This window comes from Siphateles boraxobius, unplaced genomic scaffold (assembly GCF_051911475.1).
Source record: "Siphateles boraxobius isolate OS27281-9 unplaced genomic scaffold, OSU_SipBor_1 5, whole genome shotgun sequence".
In the NCBI taxonomy this organism is placed as follows: Eukaryota; Metazoa; Chordata; class Actinopteri; order Cypriniformes; family Leuciscidae; genus Siphateles; species Siphateles boraxobius.
The window spans coordinates 9714463-9741460 of NW_027509141.1; the positions used below are offsets into that span (position 1 = coordinate 9714463).

The 26998-nt window shown below is 40.9% G+C and overlaps 2 protein-coding genes across 2 annotated transcripts in view; both read left to right on the plus strand.

Annotated features, from left to right (window-relative positions):
- Positions 1-26998, plus strand: part of rab3ab (RAB3A, member RAS oncogene family, b) — a 43101-nt gene that overhangs the window by 1074 nt on the left and 15029 nt on the right. The window contains exon 2 of the mRNA XM_077202722.1: positions 24068-24295. Coding sequence (XP_077058837.1) covers positions 24068-24295 — 228 coding nt within the window. The remainder of the gene's footprint in view (positions 1-24067; positions 24296-26998) is intronic.
- Positions 5202-7522, plus strand: LOC143712121 (E3 SUMO-protein ligase ZBED1-like). Its single transcript, XM_077204326.1, has 2 exons — positions 5202-5702; positions 6653-7522. Exons 1-2 carry the CDS (start codon positions 5202-5204, stop codon positions 7520-7522), a joined length of 1371 nt encoding a protein of 456 aa, XP_077060441.1.

The window sequence follows — 26998 nt, forward strand, 5'->3', positions numbered from 1 at the left end:
TTGAGGATTTGAGTCTAAAGGAAGAGAAAAGCAGTCTCTAGTCTAGAGCAGAGCCTGAACATTTCCTGTAGTGTAATTGCTGTTGAAAACAATTTTCTTCCCAACAATATATAGCTATAAAAATGAGCTGGCAGTCTGCTTTTGTTGGGCTGAAAGAGCATCTGAGATCTAAAAGTTAGCCTCTATTTTTAGTCTGCTCGAGCCCTCTGCTATCAGGAGAGATGCTGATAGGATGCTTTGGTGTTCTGCAAATCTTCCCGACACACCAGACGTGTAGTGCTGAATCACAGATTAGCTTCCTGGTTCTCTGGAGGAGAAGACTTTTTGTTGAGTTTCTGCTGTGTCTGGTGGAAATTATTTTGATTGTGTTAAACATGTATATGAAAATAATTAAACTTGTATTAGAGGTTTTTTTTATGGTGTTTTTGACAGGTCAGAAATAGAATAGGAACATTTTTTTCTCTTTAACTACCCTTGAGTTCTCTATCTAAAGATCATGTTGCCCTGAAGTGGAACATGATGCCAATCTCCAATCCCAATGAGCTTTTTGCCACATTATTCCAAATGTCTCTGTTCGGAGTGGATTACTGGTTACTAAGTACTGCACAGAATATATATATATATATATATATATATATATAGTCCTTCTAAAAAAAATAGCATATTGTGATAAAGTTCATTATTTTCCATAATGTAATGATAAAAATTAAACTTTCATATATTTTAGATTCATTGCACACGAACTGAAATATTTCAGGTCTTTTATTGTTTTAATATTGATGATTTTGGCATACAGCTCATGAAAACCCAAAATTCCTATCTCAAAAAATTAGAATATCATGAAAAGTGTCTCTAAACGAGCTATTAACCTAATCATCTGAATCAAATAATTAACTCTAAACACCTGCAAAAGATTCCTGAGGCTTTTAAAAACTCCCAGCCTGTTTCATTACTCAAAACCGCAATCATGGGTAAGACTGCCGACCTGACTGCTGTCCAGAAGGCCATCATTGACACCCTCAAGCAAGAGGGTAAGACACAGAAAGAAATTTCTGAACAAATAGGCTGTTCCCAGAGTGCTGTATCAAGGCACCTCAGTGGGAAGTCTGTGGGAAGGAAAAAGTGTGGCAAAAAACGCTGCACAAAGAGAAGAGGTGACCGGACCCTGAGAAAGATTGTGGAGAAGGACCGATTCCAGACCTTGGGGGACCTGCGGAACATTCCAGTGCTGCTTCTCTGTAGCCCAGGTCAGGCGCTTCTGCCGCTGTTTCTGGTTCAAAAGTGGCTTGACCTGGGGAATGCGGCACCTGTAGCCCATTTCCTGCACACGCCTGTGTGACTTCCCACTGAGGTGCCTTGATACAGCACTCTGGGAACAGCCTATTTGTTCAGAAATTTCTTTCTGTGTCTTACCCTCTTGCTTGAGGGTGTCAATGATGGCCTTCTGGACAGCAGTCAGGTCGGCAGTCTTACCCATGATTGCGGTTTTGAGTAATGAAACAGGCTGGGAGTTTTTAAAAGCCTCAGGAATCTTTTGCAGGTGTTTAGAGTTAATTAGTTGATTCAGATGATTAGGTTAATAGCTCGTTTAGAGACCCTTTTCATGATATGCTAATTTTTTGAGATAGGAATTTTGGGTTTTCATGAGCTGTATGCCAAAATCATCAGTATTAAAACAATAAAGGACCTGAAATATTTCAGTTGGTGTGCAATGAATCTAAAAATATATGAAAGTTTAATTTTTATTATTACATTATGGAAAATAATGAACTTTATAACAATATGCTATTTTTTTTAGAAGGACCTGTATGTGTGTGTATATATGTGGCATTCAGCGTCCAGTATTGCAGTGGAATCCAATGTAATTCGTAAATAAAAAGGCTTTTTAATAAATGTTGTGTAAAAGTAAATAATTACTCATCCTCATGTTGTTCCAAACTTGGTACCTTTTTCCATGAGGCACTCCTGTTTCATTGTAATTGCATAGAAATGAGTAACCTGCAGTCTTTAAAACTTTTCGTTTTGCGTTCCACTGACGATGACATGAAGGTGAGTAAAGGAAAAAAATACTCTTATTTTTGGGTAAACTCCAACTTTAACTCTTTAAGTGGCTTGTTGAAATAATGACTGAGGACTTGTTGAATTCTGTTTCACTCTGGAAATAATATATAAAGTCAAGTGCTTTGCATTGTGGGATACAGTAATGACCATAAGCCGAAATCGAAATCGCCCCCTATACCATCATTCACTATTCCCTACATTAGTCCACTAAAATAGTTCACTTAAAGGAGTGAATGAAACGAGTGACTGAATTCTGACACCGAGTTCGCTCGAAGGGCTGCCGCTTTTGCATAGTTTTTGCTTGCTATTTAATAATCATTTGAAACTTATGATTTAACTCTGTCATGGACACTACCATGTATACACCTTAATTAAACAATTTAATAATCAATTAAAAAGGAATGTATACCTGTATGATATTATGTTGTAGCCACATTGGACCAGCGGTTTGGAAAAAGGATGGATGTATGGTCAGACACGGGAATTAATTTGGTGCATTATGGGTATGGAGGTAAACTGGAGAGGAATGATACTGAAAATTGTTCACAAATAGAAAAGTTATTATCAGTTTGTAATAGTATTTCACAATATTATTGTTTTTACTGTATTTTTGATCAAATTAATAACCTTGTTGAGCGTAACAAAATTTTTTACCAACCCTTAACTTTTGAAAGGTAGTGTGGCTAAAGATCTCCACTAAACTATAGAAAGGAAAAAGGAAAACAATAAAAAAAAACAATAGTAAATATCCCACTTTTCCTGTATTGTGCATATATTAAGTCAAACTGCCCTAACATTTGAAATTGTACAGTTAAATGATGAAGCTTACCGGTGTGTTGCACCATTTCTTGAATTTATAAACACTGAAAAAACGAAGAATGCATTTTTTTTAAACATGAGAAGGAGATGACACCAAGTTGAAAAAACATGAAAAAGTAGCTAATTTAAAATGTGTATTTTAAAGGTCTCTGTTGATGTACAGCATTCAGCTGCCCATCCAAAGCCAAGACTGCAACATTGCTAATATTGTACACAAACTCTCCTTCTCTGTCAACGCCGCTGTTTCAGAGCAATAGATAAACATTGCCTATGTTGCAGACAAGTTTGTTGAATAGAAGATGTAATAAAAAGAAATAGAAACGTCTCAGGTTACATATGTAACCATGGTTCCCTGAGAGGGAACGAGACGCTGCGTCAAGCGCTGCGGGAACGCCCCTGCGTGAACGCGTCATGAAGTACTCGTGAAATCAGTCCAATGGCGTGACGAGACGTCATAGGCGGGTGACGTCATTGGCCAGGAAGGTATAAAGCACCCCTGAACCAAACAATGTCAGCTTCTGATAGGTCGAACAAGTTGGTCACAGGCATGCCGGGAGTATGGCAAAGCGACGCAGCGTCTCGTTCCTTCTCAGGGAACCATGGTTACATACGTAACCTGAGACGTTCCCTTTCAAGGGAACTCGCGCTGCGTCAAGCCTGTATATGTGAAATCGTAACGCACATTATACAGAAAACACCCGAGAACCCGGAGTAGAAGCTACGTCCAGGTTATAAAATCTTAAAAGGGTGTGCGGAGAGGACCACCCTGCCGCATCACATACCTCTTGAAGTGAAACCCCTGACAACAGGGCCATAGAAGTAGCCATACTCCTAGTCGAGTGGGCTCGGACCTTTAGTGGTGAAGGATGACCGGCCGCCTCGTATGCAAGAGAAATAGCCTCGACTATCCACTTACTACCAAAGCACGTAGGCACCGCCGCGTGACTCTGATCATGCGAAACGGATTTCCCCGTTTTCCCCGTTCCCGGGGAGAAACGCTTGGTTTTGAGCCACCACTGCAAGGGTCTCATGTACAGCAGGCCAAAAGGTATCACGTTGGACGCAGCTGCCATCAAACCCAGAAGTCTCTGAAACTGTATTACAGTGAGTGACTGGCCTAGTCTTACCCTGCGCACGGCTTCCAGGATCGAGTATGGCAAAGCGACGCAGCGTCTCGTTCCCTATCAGGGAACCATGGTTACATACGTAACCTGAGACATTCCCTTTCAAGGGAACTCGCGCTGCGTCAAGCGCTGCGGGAACGGAATACCCACGTCGCCATAATCCTCAAGTGCCTGTATATGTGAAATCGTAACGCACATTATACAGAAAACACCCGAGAACCCGGAGTAGAAGCTACGTCCAGGTTATAAAATCTTAAAAAGGTGTGCGGAGAGGACCACCCTGCCGCATCACATACCTCTTGAAGTGAAACCCCTGACAACAGGGCCATAGAAGCAGCCATACTCCTAGTCGAGTGGGCTCGGACCTTTAGTGGTGAAGGATGACCGGCCGCCTCGTATGCAAGAGAAATAGCCTCGACTATCCACTTACTTAAAGTCTGCTTAGATGCGGGCTTCCCCTTACTCGGGGACACAAAACACACAAACAGTTGATCAGACTTGCGCCACAGGGCAGCTCTGTGGACATAAGCATCCAAAGCCCTAACTGGGCAGAGTAAATTTAATTTCTCCTGGTCCGGATTCTGGAATGGAGGCGAAGAAAAGGCCTGCAGCATTATAGGACCTGCCACATTAGTGGGGACCTTAGGCACGTATCCTTCCTTTGAAAACAGGAACGCTTTCACCATACCAGGCGCAAACTCAAGACAAGAGGGAGCAACTGACAAAGTTGTAAACTTGTAAATCCCCGATTCTCTTCGAGAAGATATCGAGAGAAGGAACAGAGTTTTTAATGTGAGAAACTTCTCTGACACCTCTTCAATGGGCTCAAAGGGGGCCAGGGCTAGGCCCTCTAATACAATGGCCAAATCCCAAGTTGGCACTCTCGAGCGAGCCGCAGGCCTTAGCCTCAAAGTACCACGGAGGTAGGGCTGTCGTGATAACCGCAATATTGTAATACCGCGCTATTGACCAGCCAACCGCAGAGGAAGGAAAGCAACCGCAGAAAACGCGGCAACCGCAGTGTTCATTTTTTTTTTTTTTCATAAGGCTGTGGCCTAGCTTCTTCTTTTACAATTTGTCACTGTGCATTTAATGTTAAATAAATTAATAATTATGCAAGAGTGTTACGTCATTTTCCCGCGAACCATTTCAGCTCTATCTGGTGTTTCGTTTATTTTGAATAGGCCTACTGAAACGATGGCAGTCGCTCTCGTCCCAAAACCTAATGTCACGTCGCCAGTTTGGGAACATTTCGGCTTTCAACCCAATGAAAAGGGCGAGCCAGCGAATTTAGATGAGGCAATATGCAAAATTTGCGGCAAAAAGGTTCCTGTGACACGCGACAATACATCTAATTTGAGGTGTCATCTCGCTAACTGTCATCCAGCCATTAATGCACAGCTGGCCCCTCAAGCATCAGGTCGCAGAGCAACATCAAAAAGAACAACTGAGACCGGTACCAGCCGACAGTTAGGAGTAGCTGAAGCCTTTGGGAAATATGTAAAATACAGCCGTGAAAGTAACAGGCATAAATGCCTTACAGCCGCTGTTACCCAGTATCTAGTTCAGGAGATGGTTCATTTCAACACGGTGGAGAAACCTGCATTCAAGTCAATGCTTCAAAAATTTGACAAGCAGTACGAGTTGCCGGGCAAAACCTACTTTTCAGAATCTGCTGTGCCAAAAATGTACAGCACGGTAAAGACATCGATCAAAAGCGAGCTTATGAATGTCGACTACTTTTCTGCCACAACCGATATGTGGTCAAGTGTCAATATGACTCCTTATATGATTCTGAATGGATTCTGAAATCACGTTGCCTCGAAACAGTGTTCATGCCCGAAAACCACACGTCCGACAATATTTCGGATGCTCTCCGGCACACATTTGAAGAGTGGTCCCTGGATGAGAAGAAGCTGGCCTCTATCACTACAGACAATGGGGCCAACATCGTTGCAGCAGTCAAAAAGTTGAACTGGCCGTGGCTGAACTGCTTTGGTCACAATTTACATTTGGCAGTTACAAACGCAATGGCAAGCGTCAAAGACCGCACAGCCCGAGCAATGGGCCTGTGTCACACACTGGTTAGTACATTTTCTCAAAGATGGTTGAAGAGAAGAGATCTAGCGAAAGCACAAGCTGAACTTCAAATTCCTCAGCATGGCCTCATATTGGTAAGTTATCATTTAAACTATTTGCTAACTTATTGATCATGTTATTAGCCAATAAATAAAAATGAAATTATAAAAATTAAACAAAATAGCCTACTGTTAGCGATACTTGTCTGTTTCTGTATTTAATGTATTTTTTGTTTAAAATAAATATTTTTGAAACGAAAATTATTTAAAAAGGTAAGATATATTGAAGAAAAAAAACATATTTAGGTTAACTTCAGCTCAACTTAAAGTCCATAAAATGTCTATGCACATTAATATTAAAATTAATTTAATGTTAATTTATTAATCAATTTAAATTAATTTTTATTTAATGTAGGCTATTTTTTGTTTAGTAAAAATACCCTATATCGAAACGAATAAATAATTTAAAATGTAGCCTAGTCTATAATTTATTTTTGGTAGGCTAATTAGGCTAGATGATGTCCTTGGCTAATTTCTATTCAATGATTTAACGGCCAATACACTGTTCAGGACTGCGCTACAAGATGGGGCACCAAACAGAAAATGGTGGAAAGGGTTTTAGAGCAAATCCCGGCTATCAGAAGAGTTTTGGATGACCGGAGACATCAACATCTAAATCCAAGCTGGCAGGACATCGCTGTCCTTGAGTCCGTGAATGCAGCTCTGAAACCCGCGGCTGAATTTACCGATCTGCTGTTTGGCGAGAGCTACGTTACAGTGTCTTCAGTCAAACCCGTCCTGAAACTCCTGACAGAAGATATGCTTAAACCATCATCCGAGGATACCACCTTAACATCGGACATAAAGCACAAAATGTGTTGTGTTATACGTGAGAAGTATGAACCAGCTGCCTTACAAAAACTTTTGGCAAAGGCGTGTTGTTTAGATCCTCGATATAGGGGCGATCATATCAATGAAACGGAGACAAAATCCGCACTCATCGAAGAGATGGTGGGAGTGGAGGACGAAGAGACCGCTGTCCGTGCGTCCGAGGTTGGAGACGAAGGGCAAGCGGTGGTGCCACCTGCAGCAAAGAAAAAGACTCTTGGAGACCTGCTGAAGTCACGGACAACCTCCGCGTCAGCGGCTATACCCAAGAGAGCGCGAGCAGATAACGAGCTCATGTGCTATCTGCATGAGGAGTGCATCGACTCCAACGCGAATCCACTGTCCTGGTGGCGCGATAATCAGGCTAGATTTCCGCTGCTGTCCAAAGTCGCACGCAAATACATGTGTATTTGTGCAACAAGCACACCGTCGGAAAGGGTTTTCAGTGCCGCGGGGAATACTGTTACCCCCATGCGATCCTCCCTGAAACCACATAAGGTTAATATGTTGGTTTTCCTAGCGCGAAACAAGGACATGATAACCCAGGTCTAAATCGCATTCTTTAACGATTACGTTTATTCTCTGTATTTTCACAGGCCTACACATTGGTTTCATGTGATAGCCTACTTTAAGAATTCTTTCGTTTTTCAAATTAGAAAAAGGCATTTTCTTATTACTTGTTTTCATGTGATTATTTGGAACTCTTTGATTTCTTTAATTTTTTTAATTGGAAAAGGCAAGTTCTTGTTGCTGTTTGGCATTAACAATAAACAAAAATGTTTTAAAACGTGTCTGTCTGTCAGTTACAAAGCAACAATATATAGGCTACTACATAACTCAACAATTGAGTTTTGTATGCAGTAAAATCAGGATAAATTAGGTTTGTAAAAAAAGCAAAAAAAAACGGCGGTAATACCGCATATCGCGCTATTGAGCACCCATAATAACCGCAAGGGAAATTTCTTAACCGCGACAGCCCTACACGGAGGAAGCGAGTTACCCAAGGGTGTCTCCCCACTGACGCCCCTTCTACAGAACTGTGATATGCAGATATAGCTGACAATAACACTTTTAAGGTGGAGGGGGACAACCCTGAAGAAAACTTTCCTTGAAGAAAATCTAGTACTGAACCAACTGGGCAGTCAACTGGATTCACAGACTGGCTTGTACACCAAGCAACGAAAATGCTCCATTTTAGGGCATAAAGCCTCCTCGTAGAAGGAGCTCTGGAGTGCAACATGGTCTCCACTACCTCAGTAGAGAGACCTGAATCTATGAGCTGAACCCCCTCAGAGGCCAGGCCCACAGTTTCCATAGCTCCGGATGCGGGTGAAATACTGACCCCGCCGCCTGGGAGAGAAGGTCCCTCCTGACCGGAAGTTCCCACGGAGGACCCTCGAGGAGAGACACAATGTCTGACAGCCATACTCGACCCGGCCAGAACGGGGCTATCAACAAGAGCCGAACCTCGTCCCGGCGTACTCTCTCCAGAACTCCTGGTAATAATGCCAGAGGGGGAAAGGCATACAGACATAGCCTCGGCCATGTCTGTACCATGGCATCCAACCCCAAAGGGGCTGGGTGCGTTAGTGAATAATACAGGGGACAGTGCGTAGTCTCTCGAGACGCAAACAGATCCACCTGAGCTTGCCCGAATCGGCTCCAAAGGAGCTCCACCACCTCGGGGTGGAGTCTCCATTCCCCTGGCACTACTCCCTGTCTCGACAGAGAGTCTGCCGTCTTGTTCATATACCCCGGAATATAAAGTGCTCGAACTGATAGCAACTTTCCCTGGGCCCACACCAGAACTCGATGTGCCAACCTCCAAAGTCGGCGAGATCGTAAACCCCCCTGGCGATTTATGTAGGAGACCACCGCTGTGTTGTCCGTACGAACCAACACATGGTGGCCCCTGAGGTCTGGGAGAAAATGTCTGAGTGCCAGAAACACGGCCATCATCTCCAGCTGGTTTATGTGCCAGGAAAGCAGGTGGTCGCTCCACAGACCCCGAGCCGAGCGACCACTCATGGTCGCCCCCCAACCAGTGAGGGAAGCATCCGTCGTTAGCGTTAAGCGACGACAAGGAGCTCCCAGCACCGGACCCTGGGATAAGAACCAAGGATCTTTCCACACTACCAAAGCACGTAGGCACCGCCGTGTGACTCTGATCATGCAAAACGGATTTCCCCATTTTCCCCATTCCCGGGGAGAAACGCTTGGTTTTGAGCCACCACTGCAAAGGTCTAATGTAAAGCAGGCCAAAAGGTATCACGTTGGACGCAGCTGCCATCAAACCCAGAAGTCTCTGAAACTGTATTACAGTGAGTGACTGGCCTAGTCTTACCCTGCGCACTGCTTCCAGGATCAATCTTATCCTGGCAGGCGCCAAACGGGCTCTCATGGTGTTTGTGTCCCAAACCACGCCCAGAAAAGTGGTATTCTGTTGTGGAATTAGCACGCTTTTCTTTATGTTTAACCTCAGCCCCAGCGTTTTCATATGAGCTAGCACAGCATCTCGACACTGAGCCACCTGATGTTCCGACTTTGCCAGAATGAGCCAGTCGTCTATATAATTTAGCACGCGGATGCCCTGCAGTCTCAAGTGAGCCAAAGCTGCATCCATGCACTTTGTGAACGTGCGGGTTGACAGTGCTAGGCCGAACGGAAGAACCCGGTACTGATATGCTTCGCCCCCGAAAGCAAACCTGAGGAACTTCCTGTGTTGTGGAAGGATGGAAACGTGAAAGTATGCGTCTTTTAGGTCTATTGTGACACACCAGTCCTCGGACCTGATTTGACACACAATCTGTTTCAACGTGAGCATTTTGAATCTTAACCTTTTTACTGCTCGGTTTAGTTGGCGCACATGTAAAATCGGCCGCAGCCCCCCATCCTTTTTCGGAACTATGAAGTACGGGCTGTAAAACCCTGACTGTCTGCTGTGGGGAGGAACCCTTTCTATAGCCTCTTTTTGCAGAAGTGTCTGTACTTCTTCCATCACCAGAGCCTGCTTGTAGTTTACTACCGTATGTATTACCCCGTTGAACCTGGGCGGATATGACCCGAACTGAATTCTGTATCCTTTTTCCACTGTACGCAGGACCCAATCTGAGACATTTGCAGAAGTTTCCACGCTGCCAGAAAATCTACTAAGGGAACCAGCCTCTCGAGGCTGGTCTCTGGTGTTATTTGAGCGGCCAGCTCGGTGACCTGAAACGGCGCACCTGCAGGAAGCAACCGAACTGACCCACTTCGAACCCTCCTCGGAGGGTGGGAGCGTCCCCATGCCGCTACGTTTCCGGGCGGACATGAAGACATGTGCTCGTTGAGGACCGTTGCGCCCTGAAACACCGGAGGTGGCAGGGTTGGCAACCAGGCCCCCTGATGGCACCGAGAGGAAACGGGTGCCTCGACACACCGAATCCCCTCGGAGGGGACTGCCACCAAAATCCTGACGCCCTTCGCGTCAGGACCTCTTCGCTGAGGACTTCCTGGAAACAATCACAGTCCTCAGATCTGCTCTACCTCGGGAAGACCTCGGCTGAGCACGCTGTTCCGGTCCCCAGTCTCTCTGTGGGGGAGCACGGGCAGCCACGCTCTCCTTTTGCTGGACTCTATAAGAGGATGGTGTACTCGTTTGGGGCCGCTTCCGCCATTAGCCCCAGAGACATAGGTTTTACGGGGGAGAAACTTTTGAAACGCAGCCGCCTGCTTTTTTGCTTCTTTGAACCTCTCAACGACCGCGTTAACTGAGCCACCAAAAAGACCAGTAGGGGAGACAGGAGCATCTAACAAAAACTTTTTGTCCCGCTCTTTGATATCAGACAAATTCAACCAAAAATGTCTCTCCGTAGCCACCAGTGCTGCCATAGAGCGGCCGATAGATTTTGCCGCTTCCCTGGTGGCTCGAAGAGACAAATCAGCTGCTCCCCTGATCTCCGCTATAGTTTCTCTTCCCACTTCTTCACACTCATCATCTATATCCCCTAACAAGTCGGCTTGATATGCCTGAAGGACCGCCATAGTGTGTAGACTGGCGGCCGCTTGACCTGCTGCCGAGTACGCCCTACCCACTAAAACTGATGTTGTTTTTACTGGCTTAGTGGGCAGCTGCGGGGCTTTCAACGATGATGCAGACTCAGGGGAGAGATAGCCCGCAAGCATCTCTTCCACCTGAGAAATCGCCGCATAACCATGTTCCTTTGACCCTACTATATTAGAATACTCAGATGTTGCTGGGTTAAATACTCCAAATGAAGCAGGTTTATTCCATGACTTCGACACCTCAGTGTGAAGATCAGGAAAGAATGGTGAGCCCCGCTTTGGAGGTTGAGATCTGGGTGGCAAAAATCGCTCGTCTAACTTGCTCTTTGACTGATGCGGTATCTGCTCACGGGTTGGCCAATCTAGATTTAATCTAGCAACAGCGCGAGTGATAACCTCCAAAAGCTCCTCTTGTGTGTGTGTGGTTGTGTGAGATAATGCAAAATCTTCATCTGCATCCAGGCCCACAACATCCAATTCCTCAGAACTGGAATGCTGCAACACCTGTGCTTCAGCGCGAGCATAAGAAACCGCAGCGCGTGCTTCTGACTCGCAAACTGAAGCGTCGGATCCAACGGGTAAAGGCAGAGATAGGGGATCACCCGTCTCAAGCCCCATCGCCAGATCCATCTGCGAGCCCAGGACGAGCTTCTCCGCTGTGCCTCGGCAGCAGCGGGACCCGAACCCCGAGGCACACGAGCCGAAGCACCCTCCTCAAAGAGTGCTCGGCGGGACCGGAGAGTTTTCATTGCCAGCTTCTCACAGTGCTCACAGCCTGCCCCCTCGAGGGCTGACTGGGCATGCTCTAGCCCCAAACACCTCACACATAACTCGTGTGTATCCCCACCCGTGATAAAACGAGGGCAGGGAGTAACACACTGCTTAAACTGCTGCTTATCCATATAGAAAAGATAATACACACCAAAATTGCCAGACGATTTCACATGGAGCACTTGTGAAGACACAGAAGCTGACATTGTTTGGTTCAGGGGTGCTTTATACCTTCCTGGTCAATGACGTCACCCGCCTATGACGTCTCGTCACGCCATTGGACTGATTTCACGAGTACTTCATGACGCGTTCACGCAGGGTGTTCCCGCAGCGCTTGACGCAGCGCGAGTTCCCTTGAAAGGGAATCATGTAATCAGCTGTAGCTTGCATAAAATCCAATGTTTTTAGTTCAACAGCACACCTGGGATTTGGGCATGAGATCTGTAATATAGGGTGTTTTCAAGAACAAAGGAGAGCTGGATCCATATGCAGGGAGTTTATTGACAGAATAAACAAACAAATCCAACATGTAGACCAGAGAACCAGGAAACGGAATAATTTAAATACACAATGGGTAATTGGCAAATAAGACACACCTGGGAACAATTAAAGAACTAATCAACAAGAAAAAACTACAAAGGACTACAAAACATGACGTAAAACAGTAAATAACATAAGTCCACTCAAGATCAGGGCAAACCAAGACAGGAATCATGACAAAATCCTTTTCAACCATCTATTATTCTTAAAGGCTTGTAAAGATGATCAAATAATGTATCAGGATTGGAGACAAAAATATGTGTCTAACATTATCTGTAGTTAATCACAATGAAAATGGAAAGTCACTTGCATTGTATTTATTTGACAGTTAAGCACACAGTGTGTTTCATTGTGTACTGCAATTGTTTGTAAATACAGTAGGTCATTTTTAATCCATTTGTTATACATTCTGCAGAAATAGTAGTGATATGATGTTCCGAATATATTCCAGCATCTGTGTGTGTGTATGGCACGACTGACTTGAGACAAACATTAGTCTAACTTGACATTGTTTTTCCCCATGTCAGAATTAGCTTAATTTAATGATGTAAAACATTGTTATGGTGGAATGGCTGATGAGTCCTTATTTAAAGTAAAACCTTCCTGAGACAGCTTGATAAGAATAAAACATCTGTCCTTGTCAATGTGAAAGGCTTGCACAGTGTTTCTGCTCTTCAGCATTTTCTTTCTTTTATGTGTCTGTCAGACATCCATAAGATCTGATTATTCTTTTCACTTGATCCCAATCTGATCTTCCAAACGTTGCTGAGTCATGTTAAGATCATGTTACATTTGCCCTCTTTAACTTTCTTGCCTGCTCACGTTCAATATCCATCCTGGTACTTGTTTTACAGAAAAGCGTAATTAGTTAATAGTTCAAAGTTAACATGCTAACATGATGTATTAAACGTGTTTAATGCCATTACAGTTTATTTTAAGGTGACGTTACAGTGAAATTAAACAAATTACTGTGTAATATTAATTAACTACATAGTACTTAATATAGTGTTAAAGGACAAGTTCGGTATTTTACACTTAAAGCCCTGTTTTAAGATAGTTTCTGATGAAATAGAACGGTTAAGATTGAAATTTGGACAAATGCTGTCCAGAGAATTTTAGGTTTCTGTGTTAGCACCCCCCACCTCCACAATGGTTTCATAGGGGCACTGGAAGTATTATCATTCATAAAACGCATTAAACTTTAGTTTACAGAGACGTGAAACTCACCGAGTGGTTTGGGGTGTTCACTGATAAGCTCACACAAAAATCGCTGCAAAAGATGCTTTCCAACAGTTTTTATCGTAGTTTTTGTCCAACTCCATTGACTTGTATTGGATGTTCTGTGAGGTACGGTATTACTCCGCCGCCGGAAATGGAAATGGGGTTGTTTGTATTCTTTCTGTAGTCTTATGCAGTCGCGGTATCGTAGGCTACGCTATCCAAACATTGGCAAAGGTGCATTATTGCCACCAACTGGGCTGGAGTGTCTATTATTCAAGCTCTCAACGGAAGAATGTACGGGTGTGAGGCGTTTGGAAAAATAGGTCCACAGTTTTACAACGAATGGTAAAACACCTGTTGGAAAGCATTTTTTGCAGCGATTTTTGTGTGAGCATATCAGTGAACACCCCAGACTACTCGGTGAGTTTCACGTCTCTGTAAACTAAAGTTTAATGCGTTTTATGAATGATAATACTTCCAGTGCCCCTATGAAACCATTGTGGAGGTGGGGGTTGCTACCACAGAAACCTAAAATTCTCTGTACAGCAGCATTTTTGTCCAAATTTCAATCTTAACCGTTCTATTTCATCAGAAACGATCTTAAAACAAGGCTTTAATTGTAAAATACCAAACTTGTCCTTTAAAGTTAGGGTTTGGTTTAGGGTTAGTTGATTGTAATTATGAATAATTTACTATAGTAAGTGCATTTAACGTGTAAATATATCACCTTTTTATTCAACTTGATGTTGATTTCTTATAATTTTCTTATTCTGATTTTATAGTTTTCTCATTAAGATATTATAATGATTCAGCCTAATATATATTTAAGCCATCTACAGCCGTAAGGTTAGGCCTTTACAATCACAGATTATAATGATCATCATCATTACAGCAGCTCATGTAAACTTCAGATGGACAGTAGATTGAGTCGCCTTTGTCACATTCTGATGGAGGTGTTAAAAAGACTTTTTTATATTCAGAAGGTCCTGTGCCAAATATTGATCTGGCGCCAAAAAGAAAATGTCAGATTAATGCCAAGGCCTGGCAGCCGCTCAGACATTTCTTTTTGTCCTGGGATTCTTGCCTGACTGATTTTCAGTAGCTGGTGACTCTACCGCTGCTGTTTGGTCACAGGTCTCAAGGGATGAGTGTCAGACAGTGGATAGGACAAAGATTCACTCAGCCATAGTGAATCCAAATAAAGTCATTTTGAAGTTGAGCTTTTGCTTGTTCTGCTGTCTCCAGCAATCTCCTAAATGTACTAAATCACAATGGCTCTGTTCCAAAACTGTTAGCTGCCTTTCTGTCAGCTCACTACATAGGGAGCAACTGTATAAATCTCGCATACACATCATGGATCATACAAATAGTGCTCCTTATGTAATACATTTTCTGCAACAGTCTGCATGTTGCTAAGCTAACAGCATAATACCAAAAAATCATATTAGGGGTAGGAGATATATGCTGGTGGACCAGTGGCATAGCCAGAATTAAATGGGGATCCCATCTTAAAATTAGGGGGCCACAATTAAGTTAGAATGGATAAGTGTCTGTGACCCATTAAAAATACCAACATTTTTGTTGTTTTGTTCAGTTTTACATGCACAGATAGCACCATAAACAACAGAACATGAGGATTCATAAACCGTCACATTACATATCTGCAGCGCTTCTGTGAATGGAGAAAAACAAAAAAAAAATATTTCACTTAAATACAAATTTACAAAATGAAAAAACTGTGACAAGTAGTAGCAGGGCTGGACGATTTGTCCGATTTTTTTTACGATTAATTCGAATTTAATGTTTTGCCACAATTTTATTATTTTTAAATCAAGAAATCAAGGTTTTGAATAAAAATGTAAGCAAATAGACATGTTGACAATACAGCAGTGATAAGCATTAAGAGAAGAAAATAGCGCGGCTGATTAACTGGTCTGGTGTGACGTGCTCTTTGAACGTAGAACACATCGCTAGTCTTAGCGGCTGTTCACTCAGAAATGCGTGTTAGAGTGGTGAGGTATGAAATCACTTTCTAGGCCAAAACACAGAAGCGAGTTAGCATTTTAGCACTTCCGATTCCATCGGTTTTGGTTAAATGTCTGAAATAAGGTCTGTGTGGTAAACACAAGCTCAAGACACTTTCACGTTTTATTCTGTGACATAAAAAATATACCAGTATTACCCAACTCGTGATCTTTGAAGCTGTTACGTGTCTTGAAAAAGGCGGTTTCTAACAAGTGGCTAAATGGGACTACAGAGGCTTTTGAGGAGATTAAATGTCATCACTTCGAGCCTGCAAACTCAGTCCGCTTTTACAGCATCTTTATGGTTATAATTGTGCTCTTACAAAATATTCTAACTCAAAAGTTCTGTATAAATGTTTTTATATAAAAACTTGTCGAGGGAACCAGTGTGATGCTAACTGCTGATTGGCCTACAAAGTGACGTCGGGTAAGTGTACCCATTAAGCCCACCAAAATCTAAGTCTGGGTATTTTTCATAGATATTGACAAGGTTTATAAGGAAAATAATTAGTTAAAATGCAAGATTTATCTCTCATTTAAAAATGTTTTAATTAGTTGATGTGCATTTTTGAATAGAAAATTAAGATAATTTAGGAACAAAGTCAGAAGTCTGGCATGGGCTTAATTGGTACTTTTGGCACCATTTAAGCCCCCGTGTGTCCCAAATAAGCCCACATCATCATTTATTCACAAAATATGAAAAATGCATTGATTTTAAAGAAGTAAAACATCAATATATTTATTCAGTGACAGGGAAGTATTAAAAAAAATCCTTTTGCTAATGTTTGATTAGAGCCCTGGGTGGGATGGGTAGGTGTTGGTGGACGGTGGTCTGGAGCCTAAAGTCGGCTTGACTGGAGTTGTAGCTGGAGTCAAGCTGGAAGTTTGACCGGGTGTATCTCGGAAGCCAAGGCGAGTTGGGGCTCCATACTCTGGTCTTAGGGGGGCTTTCTAGTGGGCCCCTGTGATGTATTGTGTGCTTGCAAGTTTTGCATTCTTGACACAGTAGAGATTCCGTTGTCTGGTGCTGGGAATGTCGGGTAATGTTCGGGGGCGCGCGTCCGCGCACATGTGAAAAAAGAGAGTTGTGATTAAAAGAAAGACAGACATTCCGTCTCGCGTGTATTCTTGAACAGATACATCACAGCCCCAGACACCAGGAGTCTGAAGCCTTAAGTCGGCTTGGCTCCCGAGTTATTCCTGGTCAAAGGTGGAAGTTTGACCGGGTGTATCTCGGGAAGGAAGCTGAGTTGGGGCTCCAGACTCTGGGGTTTCTGGGGGTCTCCTAGTGGGGCCCCCACACCGGGAGTATGCAGCCTTAGGTCGGCTTGGCTCTGAAGTTATGCCCGATCAAAGTTCCACAGGAAGTGTCTATATCTCTGGAAGAAAGCCGAGTTAGGGCTCAATACTCCCAGCATAGGGGGCCCACCGGGTGACCCCTCCATGCCTGGAATCCGGAGCCTCAACTTGGTTCCGAGTTTTGCCCGGTCAAAGCTGGACCGGAAATGGCGTAAATGTTATCATCAAACACTTTCAGAAAATGTATCAAAGTTTGCAATTAGAGGGATTCCTCATTGAAACACATAAGGTGGGCTTAAATGGTTCCACAGTGAGTAATAGGGAAAAAAGACAATGTTTTCCTTTAAAAATGTAAGATATGTTTACAAATACATGCATGGAGCTTAAATATACTGTGGACTAAGTATCATAGTAATTTTCATTGTGCCCACATTGAGAAATGTTACGTTTTTTTCATTCAAGGTTAGCTTGTGTTGGCTATCGTTTGCATGTGGCACTGTACCATTTAAGCCCATCTGAAAAAAAAGTTATATATATGAAAATAAGTTATATATGAAAATATATGAAAATAATCTTCTTTACAAAACAATTTATGATGTATTTATTTGTAAATGAATGTAAAATGAATCACAAAACATGTATTGTTTGCAGTTCACATGCTTAATTCTTTGTCAGTTTACCCTTTCTGTAAGGCTAATGGTTTGACCTAGAGATTAACTTTGAACAGAAGCTAATAAAACTCATCTTTCCATTTAAAGGAAAATTAAATAAAATGATAAAGTACTACCTGTCCATACACAAAAAACAACACATTTATCTCTTATTTGACATAATATAAGTGTAGTTACCAAATAAATGGCTGAAAATTGCAGAAATGTATTGATTTCTGAAGGGTCCCGAAACACCAAAGTTTTGGGGTGACTTTGTGTGAGGTCCCCTGAGACAGCATGCACATGGGTGGGGCTAACTCAACATTGCCAAAATGTGATTGGTATACCATAAAAAATGCCAGGGAAGTAACAAATAACTGGATTAATTAAAATAATGAGCAGCATAAAATATGATTTACTCTTTTTTTTTTTTTTTTTTTGACTTCAAAGTTGAAAGTGGGCTTAAAGGGTACATGGGCTTAATGGGTACACTTACCCTCATACGTAGCGCTTTGAGTGTCATATATATGTAATGAATTATGCCTATTATTATTATTATACCTGCACCACTCTATTGCAAAAAAACGAGACGCGGGAAGTGGTATGGGGGAAAAGCATAGTTATTAGACCGGAGTTGATCTTTTTTTAACTTGAGCACTACGTTTTAAAATGCCGTTTCATGGGTGAACGCTGCAAATGACGCGAGGCACGAGTGCAACAGCCAAACATGTACAAGAAAAATAGCGCAAGGGAATGCAAAAAAAGAACCATGCTTGCATGATATCATTTAGACGGATGTGAATCAATCAAAACTAACTTTAGCTGGAAAAAACATTTTTCAAGAACCACTATAAAACTAAACCAATCTCTGTTACCTTAAATTATATCTTTATCTCTGTAAAGCTGCTTTGAAACAATCTACATTGTTAAATGCGCTATATAAATGAGGATGACTTGACTTGACTTGACATGATGGTGACAGGTTGAAATGTGCTGTTATTTTCAGTTTTTACAAAGCATTTGCTGTTAATAATAGCCTATTACTGGGGTTATTTATTGCTATTACTTTTTGGCTAAAATATATTTAGCATTTTCTATTTTATTTTCTATTATTTCTGAGTATATAGAATGTTTAAGATAAGTCTGTACAATATTTGCCTTTTTCCTGCAAAGACAAGTAAACAAATAAGTCATTTGTTTTACATTTATACCTTGTTGATCACTTCAGGTGTGGTGCACTTTGAATATAACTTTTTTTAAACAATTGGTTAATAAAGAGAACTTTACTTGAATCATATTGTAGTTACAGTTTTAAGTTGACTAGTTAAACATAAAAAAACAAATTGAAATCGTCGACTTTTTCCGTTTTTAAGTGCTATTTTTGGGTCCCCTGTACGTCTGCCAACCCTGGAAATGTGAAAAGTGACAACCCAGTTTGTTTTGGTAAGCCTTTCTCTGCAAGCATATCAAAAATTAAGCCGATCTGATTTCGCTCCCTTTCTGACGTAGGAAAGGGATCTTATTATAATATTACCGCCCCTTAATCTGCACATTTCCACCCACGGTGTTTTTATTAACACTTCAATGTGGTTAGCCTAAGTTTCATAAAAAAAGCAACATTTTGAACAGCGTTCTGGCGCAGTATGGCTGCCGTTGCATCATCCAGGTGGATGCTGCACATTGGTGGTGGTTGAGTAGATTCCCCTTTCTATGTGAAGCGGTTTGAGTGCAGAGAAAAGCGCTATATAAATGTAATGAATTATTATTATTATTATTATTTAACAAAAAGTGCAAAAGCAGTGTTTTTATCGCTTGTTTCTGCACCTCTTTTGGCTGTTTTGATCTGGAGATTCTGTACTCTTTCAGAAGTTGCCTAATAGATAACCCACTACCATATTAAAATAAAAACACGGAAAGCTGAAAAATTCCTTCAATGGCAGAGAAGCGTTGTCTCATAAATGACAGAAAATTCTGTTAATGGCGGTGAAAAAGTTAAAAGTAGTATTACACAAATATTACACAGTAGTAGTACACAAATATTGCATTGAACAGTTCATTTTAATTAGATTAAACTGTTATTATTATTAAGTTTCATTTTTGAACGATTTAAGTATGATCAACATCTCTATTGGTTCATACATTTTTTGCACTGATCTCATTGCATTGCTTTCTGGGATTGCCATTTCTGCAAAGCATACAAGCAGGGCCTAAAATTAACACTTACCAATTGCCAAATGCTTGTAAAAACTGCAGTTGGCCAAATTGTCACTCACCAGTTGGTTGGTAACTTTTATGAATTCTAATTGAATTGTCAAATCGCAAAAGCAGGTTAGGTTATATAATATTTAGTCTGATGCTCCGTGTGTTTCAGAAGCCCCTTTCACACAGCACGTTGATCCCGGGAAATTGCGAGATCACCTTCTGTGTGAACGCAAACACGACCCGGGATTGATGCCGGGATCGATGCCGGGTTGGGGACCTAGTAACATTGCCGGGATCAGTCCCGGAACGCGCGCTGTGTGAACAAAAGCCGTAATCAATGTCGTGTCGTAATGATTACGCTGAAGTGAAGTGAAAGCAGGCTGGTGAAACGGTATGCAATGCGCTAGTTTATGATCGAATCAGAGAAAAAAAATGCAAAGCGTGGTTAGAAATCGCAGCTCATAAGCAAACTATAGGTCGCTTCTGAGACATTACATGTCACATTGATGTCACTTGTCTTTACGGGTTGTGTGTGAACGCACTCTCTGATTCCGGAAAATCACTGGCAGTGTGAATGAACCAAAATCAAACGAACCCCGTCAAATCCCGGGTCACTTTATCCTTGTAGCCTATTTTCCCAAGTACAGCTCGCTGCATCCTGCGGTGGATATCCAACCCGGCCCACATCCAAGTGTGACGTCAGAAGACACACCCATCCAAGTGTGACGTCGGAAGCCTCGCCCATGTCCAATTACGGCACGTGACTCGATTTGTTGTACACATGCGCAAAATGGCGCTGCTTCCTGTCGGAAATATGTTTACGGTTGTTATCATAGTTATTGGTTTATAATAAAGATTAGGTTATTTGTGTAGAGGTGTGACGCTACAGATTATTGGTGCAGTTACATTGTGACGCTTTGGCAGGCTTGGAATGGTCTAAATCACAATCACTCCCTTATCAGCTGTATTAGACAATACGTTACCTCTCTATTGCTCACTGGTTTTGTAAGTTAATGACATGGTGGTACAAGTAAACAATGTCCCTTAAAACGATATTTTTGTATTTTTCTTGTATTTCTGTTACAAATGGTAATCAATAATCATGGTTTTGCTGTAATAAACGTATAAGGGAGCATCTATACTTAAACTAAAATGAGTTTTTGTCACTTTCTTAATCATATGGGATCCAAACTGCACTTATAGTTATCCCTTCTAAATAAAAAAATATAAACTTTTTTTTACATTTCTTTCTATGTGGTTATAGAAATATTGCATTTTTTACAACCAAATTAAGAATATACTTATTAGTTAATGCCTGTTATAGCAAATTACTTTGAAATCAAATAATAGAACAGCAGAATGGAATTTATGTAAACCTTAAATTAAAGAACCAATATGGTGAAACTCAAAAATTAGAATATCGTGCAAAAGTAAATTTTTTCAGTAATTCAACTAAAAGCTGACACTAATATATAATATAGACTCATTACATGCAAAGTGAGATATTTCAAGCCTTTATGCGTTATAAATTTGATGATTATGGCTTACAGCTATGTTGAATTACTGAAATAAATGAACTTTTGCACAATATTCTAATACATAAAAAACAGTTAATCTCTCGCTTCCCCTCCTGTAGAGGTTTTATGAGTTTAACATATCAAAATATCATCATAGTTCAAAATATCTTGGTCACAAGTTAATTTTTTTATTTAATATTTTGTGTTAATACATCGTTTACACACATGGGTCTAAAATGACCCATCTATGCAAGTGTGATAACTTTTTGTTAAAATAACCAATGTCACAGTTGTTCAGAGCAACACATTCACTATACTACTTAAAATCAATAGTATATTCCTGCACAATCAGAGGCTGCAGCTTCAGGACCCCGGTTACAGTTTACAGGTTAGTTTGTACATAGATAGTTCGAAAGACATTAATCTCAGGAGCATTTTTATAAAATGTGTTTTTTTATTCAAAATGCATCAGAGGCATTTTGAAAAATTTAAATTTACACAAAACAAATTAAAAATGTATATCAATCTTTAAACAACTGAAAAAGTGGAGTGAGTCTTAGTTTCTTGAATTATACTGTATATTGATTTACCTCCTTAAGTTTAACTAATTTGCTCATTATCAGGTAAAATAACGATGGAATCAGCATATGCAGTCACTAAATGATATGGCCAGATATCAGAAGGCAAAACTTGAGAATGATTCAAGCATGAATTTATTTATATATACACATGTATTTATTTATATTATACGAAAGAACAAAATTATTTGTGCTAGAACAAAAGCACCAAAAAGATCCTCTTTTCCACCAGTTGCTGCAAGAATGGCTTCAACTCTGAGAGAGATAGAGAGAGAGAAATAGAAATTTGTTTAACATGTTCAACTGAAATATATATTTCTGATTTAACACTTAACACTTATGAAATGTTGGAGTTGTAGAGAGAGAAAGTCAAATAGAATATTCATGTTACTGAAATCTAATTCCAAACTCCAAATGTGTAAATGTAAGAGCAACACCCACCAATTGAATGATCTCCCTTCTTTCCTAAATTGTTTGTCAATTTGTCGGTTAAAATCTTCCACTTCACTGAAATAGTTATCAGAGAACAGTCACTGTTGTGTTAACAGAAATATCAGTAACAAAAGGGTGCATTGTGGAAAAATAATTAATAATCTACTCTGACCTGCAATGATAATCCGGACCAGAAAGGAAGACCTGCTCAGCCTCCTGTAACGAGATATCCCGGACGACAGCCAGGGCATTTATGATGGCCTATGAAAAACGTTAATATAAATATACAATAATATCACTCATATTCTTTACAAGCAGAATAAGATTTACAGGATGTAACGTCACACATAAGCACTGAAATAATATATTTTTCATATTTACCCTTATTATAATCCAAATAACAACATGAAATTGTTGATATAATAATGCAGTTAGTATAGTAAAATAGTAATAGTATACAAAACAAAATTCTCAGTTGAGAATCTAACGTTAAGTTACTGATACGAAATTCACTCAGCCAAATGTAACACACAACTCAGTTAAGAGACATCACAGGGGAGTTAAATGACCAAATATGTAAGTTGAAGATAATTCATAGCTCTAAAACAACATCATCAAACCTTATTGATTCGAATTACATCGATATTTTGACAATTTATTACATATCGCTGGCTTTCGAGCTGATTGCCGAGCAGGCATGCTAGTCAAGTGATCAGCCGCACCGCACTGACCTCATTACAAACTATTATTAAAGTGATAAGAGCTGCTTTCAACAGGTAACATCTAATTCTCATACAACTCATTCGTATTATGTTGAACAGTGTTTATACTAAAACCGCAAGTGTGTTTTGTGCATTTTGTTTCGCAGTTACCTTCGTCTTCTACTCTTCTCTTCTCAATGCTTCTTCCTGTTTTTTAAATGTTAACGTTAATGAGAATGTGTCCAATTTGGGCATGGGCGTGGTGGCTTCTGACGTCACAGTTGGATGTGGCCGGTTGGATGTCCACCGCAGGATGCAGCGAGAGGCTACTCCATTTTCCGGAATCTCTGTGTGAAAGGGGCTAGAGTGAAAGGGTGTGTTCTTTTACAACTGAGCAACTCATGATCTTTGGGTTTTCACCACTCAGAATGGCTCGTTACGCAGTAAATTCTGCTCACACAAGAGAGTTTGGGTCGCTTACTGTATATGTGCATTTGAAAATGTATTAAATACTAGATTTGTAAAAACAAATACAGTACAATAGTATTACTACTATGGTAAATGGTTAAACTGGTTAAACTGTGCTGACCCACTCACAAGCACAACGATCCTGGAGTGCTTTTAAAAAATGCATTATAATTTGCAATCACAATTTTAACTAGAAAAAAATCACATCTAGATGTGTTCCCCAAATCATTCAGCCAGTAGTAGTAGTAATAGTAACTGTTTTTTTTATTTTTATTAAATAATGCAAATAAAGTTTCATGGGCAGGACATTTTCTCAAGTCACTGGCCATTGGCAGGTGTGGCAAAAAATAGTTTTGGCCCCTGGATACAAGCTTTGCTGCTTTATGATTAAATACAATCCAGAAGAAGGAATCATAGAAGGCAGCGTTGGTGATTTACAATGTTTCAATGCCCAAGGAGTATGCTGACTATTTGCATTTTTCTCTCAGTATAGAGAAAAGGTTATATTTTCAGTATATTTTCAATATTTGAAAACATAATGTTTGTTGTGTTTTGGAACTTAAAATAATGGTTATAAATGATGCCGCTATAGCCTGAATGCCGTTACGCAAATGTATAAATATCCTCTTTTTCCTTTCTACATCCTATAGATGGCTTCAGCTACAGATAATCGTTATGGACAAAAGGAGTCTTCCGACCAGAACTTTGATTACATGTTCAAAATCCTGATCATCGGGAACAGCAGCGTTGGGAAGACAAGCTTTCTGTTTCGTTATGCTGATGACTCCTTCACCCCAGCATTTGTAAGCACGGTGGGCATCGACTTCAAGGTGAAGACCATCTACAGGAATGACAAGAGGATAAAGCTGCAGATCTGGGTGAGATATTGTTTCCCATCAGCACTGAGAGTTTTGATTAGGTCCTGATGTAGATAAATGGAACACCTGTGCCAGTTTAAGGGCTTGTTGTGATAGAAAAGAGATTGATGTTTTTTTTTTCATTCAAAAACGAGTAATGAATCTATAAATATCATAGCAGATTTTTGCATTCTAGCTACTTTCTTACTGGAAAGTCCATAGTAGTCACTGTTTATTGATATTGATTGTTTTATTTCAGACCCATAAATCTTATTTAAATCTCTGGAACAGAGCTGTGGTTTAATATGCAAGTGTAAAAAAAAAAAAAAAAAAAAAACAGGCATTTAACAGGATGCAAAATTCAAAAAATTTAATACAATTGTGCTAATAATGCCATAAACCTAAGTATGTAAAATCAACCAATCGAATCAATTAAGCCATTGTGGTTTAAAGAAATGTGTTCTACAGAGAAACACAGATACCCCTTTTCCACCAACAAGAACCGGGTGCTGGTTCAGAGCCAGAGCCAAAGCTGGTTCAGAGTGGGTTCGACTGACGAGCTTAATAAGAACCGATTTGCCTTTCCACCGGCTAGAGAGCCACAACAGAGCCAGATCTTACGTCACTGTATACGTCTCATGTTGCCCAGCAACGCTAGTGCGGTAGCGCCAAACAGTACGCCAGGCTTGTTCGAGATGCATCGGCTTCTCGCAGATCGATCTCCGCATGACATCAAAGCACTGCGATAGCGATCTAAAAGCACAAGGAGTCGTATGTTCTCCAAACACTCCCGCAGCTCCGATCGGTCCGCGCCGCTCCGATGCATCTCGAACAAGCCATCAACAATAACGGACGTTGCAATACTATGGATGCTCATGGGTTTACAAAATACATCGGAGTCCAACGCGTTTGTGCAGCTCGCCGTAACTTACATAGACGGATATTTATAATCGAGCTGCTATTAGCTCGACTAGCTGCTATTTAAAAATGGCGGTCACAAGTTTCTATTCGTCTTGTTGGTCACGGTAACCCCGCCCCCAGCCCCTGACGCAAGTGGTTCTTACTTGGCTCTGTTCTAGACCAGCAATGATTTGGTGCTACTTAAGAACCACTTTTCCTGGTTCGGAGCTGGTGCTTTGCGTGTGGAAAACCAAAGAACCGAATTGAAACTAGGCTCTGGCTCCGAACCAGCACCAGCTCTGCCTTGGTGGAAAAGGGGTAAGAGAGAGAGAGATGGTCAGTAGCTAGTATGGTTGGGGAGGTTTGCTGATGCTCTAGATGGGTAACCAATCAGAATTGCTTGTGATGTATCAGGACCCCTCCCCCAATGCCTCAAATTTCCCTCTGGTGAAGACGACCCTCCCCCACCTCACAGACCGCAGCAAAGACCGGACCAAATTCACACACGCTAGGCAAGAGAAAAGCTTGCTCTCGCCATCTTACCATGGATAAAACATAGTGTTGTGTGGAATATGGTCTAAAAAGACATGGAAGTTTGGCTATATTCAGAATTGAATACTTGCTTGCTAAATGTACTGTATATGCTCAACCTTCTTCATTTATTCAAAGTATTATGCAACGATAAATATTTCAGACAGTGCTATGCTACATTGTTATCACATGACCTCAAGGATGATTCAGAGTGGCGCCCGGTTGTCACCTTGGAAATATAGGGGGTTATTTTTCATTTAAATGCTTTTTTGTGTAAGAATGTCTGATCAAGTTATGTCCCAAGACATGTTAGGTATTGCAGTTGTTAATGCTTCCAGTTCATTCATCACACTAGAAATGGAAAGTCTATTCAAGCGCATTATACAGTGCTGTGTGCTCTTTTGTAGTCTGCATACTATTTGATTTTTACTTAGCATGGATGGATGCAGAATTGAATTGGTTATAACAGTGCGTGTTTGCCCTGATGCTCTGTACTGTACTCTTTGAAAATGGTTCAGGGTCAGTGTAATATAAAACAGAAACACTTGCTGGATTGCAGCATATTGTTGAAAAGATGCTGATGTATTACTGTGGTATCAGAGTCAAAAATAGGCTTTCGGTCTCAAAGATATTTTGGTATATTAATAGGTCCATCAAGCACTGCTCAATAGACTCCATTTTGACCTTGTAAAGTCTCTAGTATAGGAATGAGAGGTTACATTGTCGGTGAGGATTTTGTCTATTGATTTGATACACTAGGTTGATGTCCTCATAGTTCTGTCATCTTAATGTTTCTCTTAGAAAGTCTTTGATAGTTGAATCAACTGGAGTTTGTTTACATTTACATTTCAAGGTACACATTTTACATTCTCATCAGTTCTTGCTTTCCCTGGGAATCGAACCCATGACCTTAGCGTTGCAAGCGCCAACGGTCTACTGTTTGAGCTACAGGAAAGCTCGTTTATCATTTACCCACCTATTATGTGTATGTGTGTGTGTGTGAGTATGTGTATGTGTGTATATATATATATATATATATATATAGCATGTGGTTAAGGTGGAAAAATATTCAGTTTTGTCAACACCATCAGACGTAAACTCCATCAGGTTTTATATCTGACAGAGTTGGCAAGTGCTCACAAAACTCCAAATACTCAAATGCGCTGCAAAAGGTCACAACATAATCAAATACAGATACACGCTGCAAATAGCACAGACCACAACGGAAATGTTTCCAGGGGACCCAATAAGTGACGACCCCGGCTGGGACATGCTTATTGCTCGTGAACATCC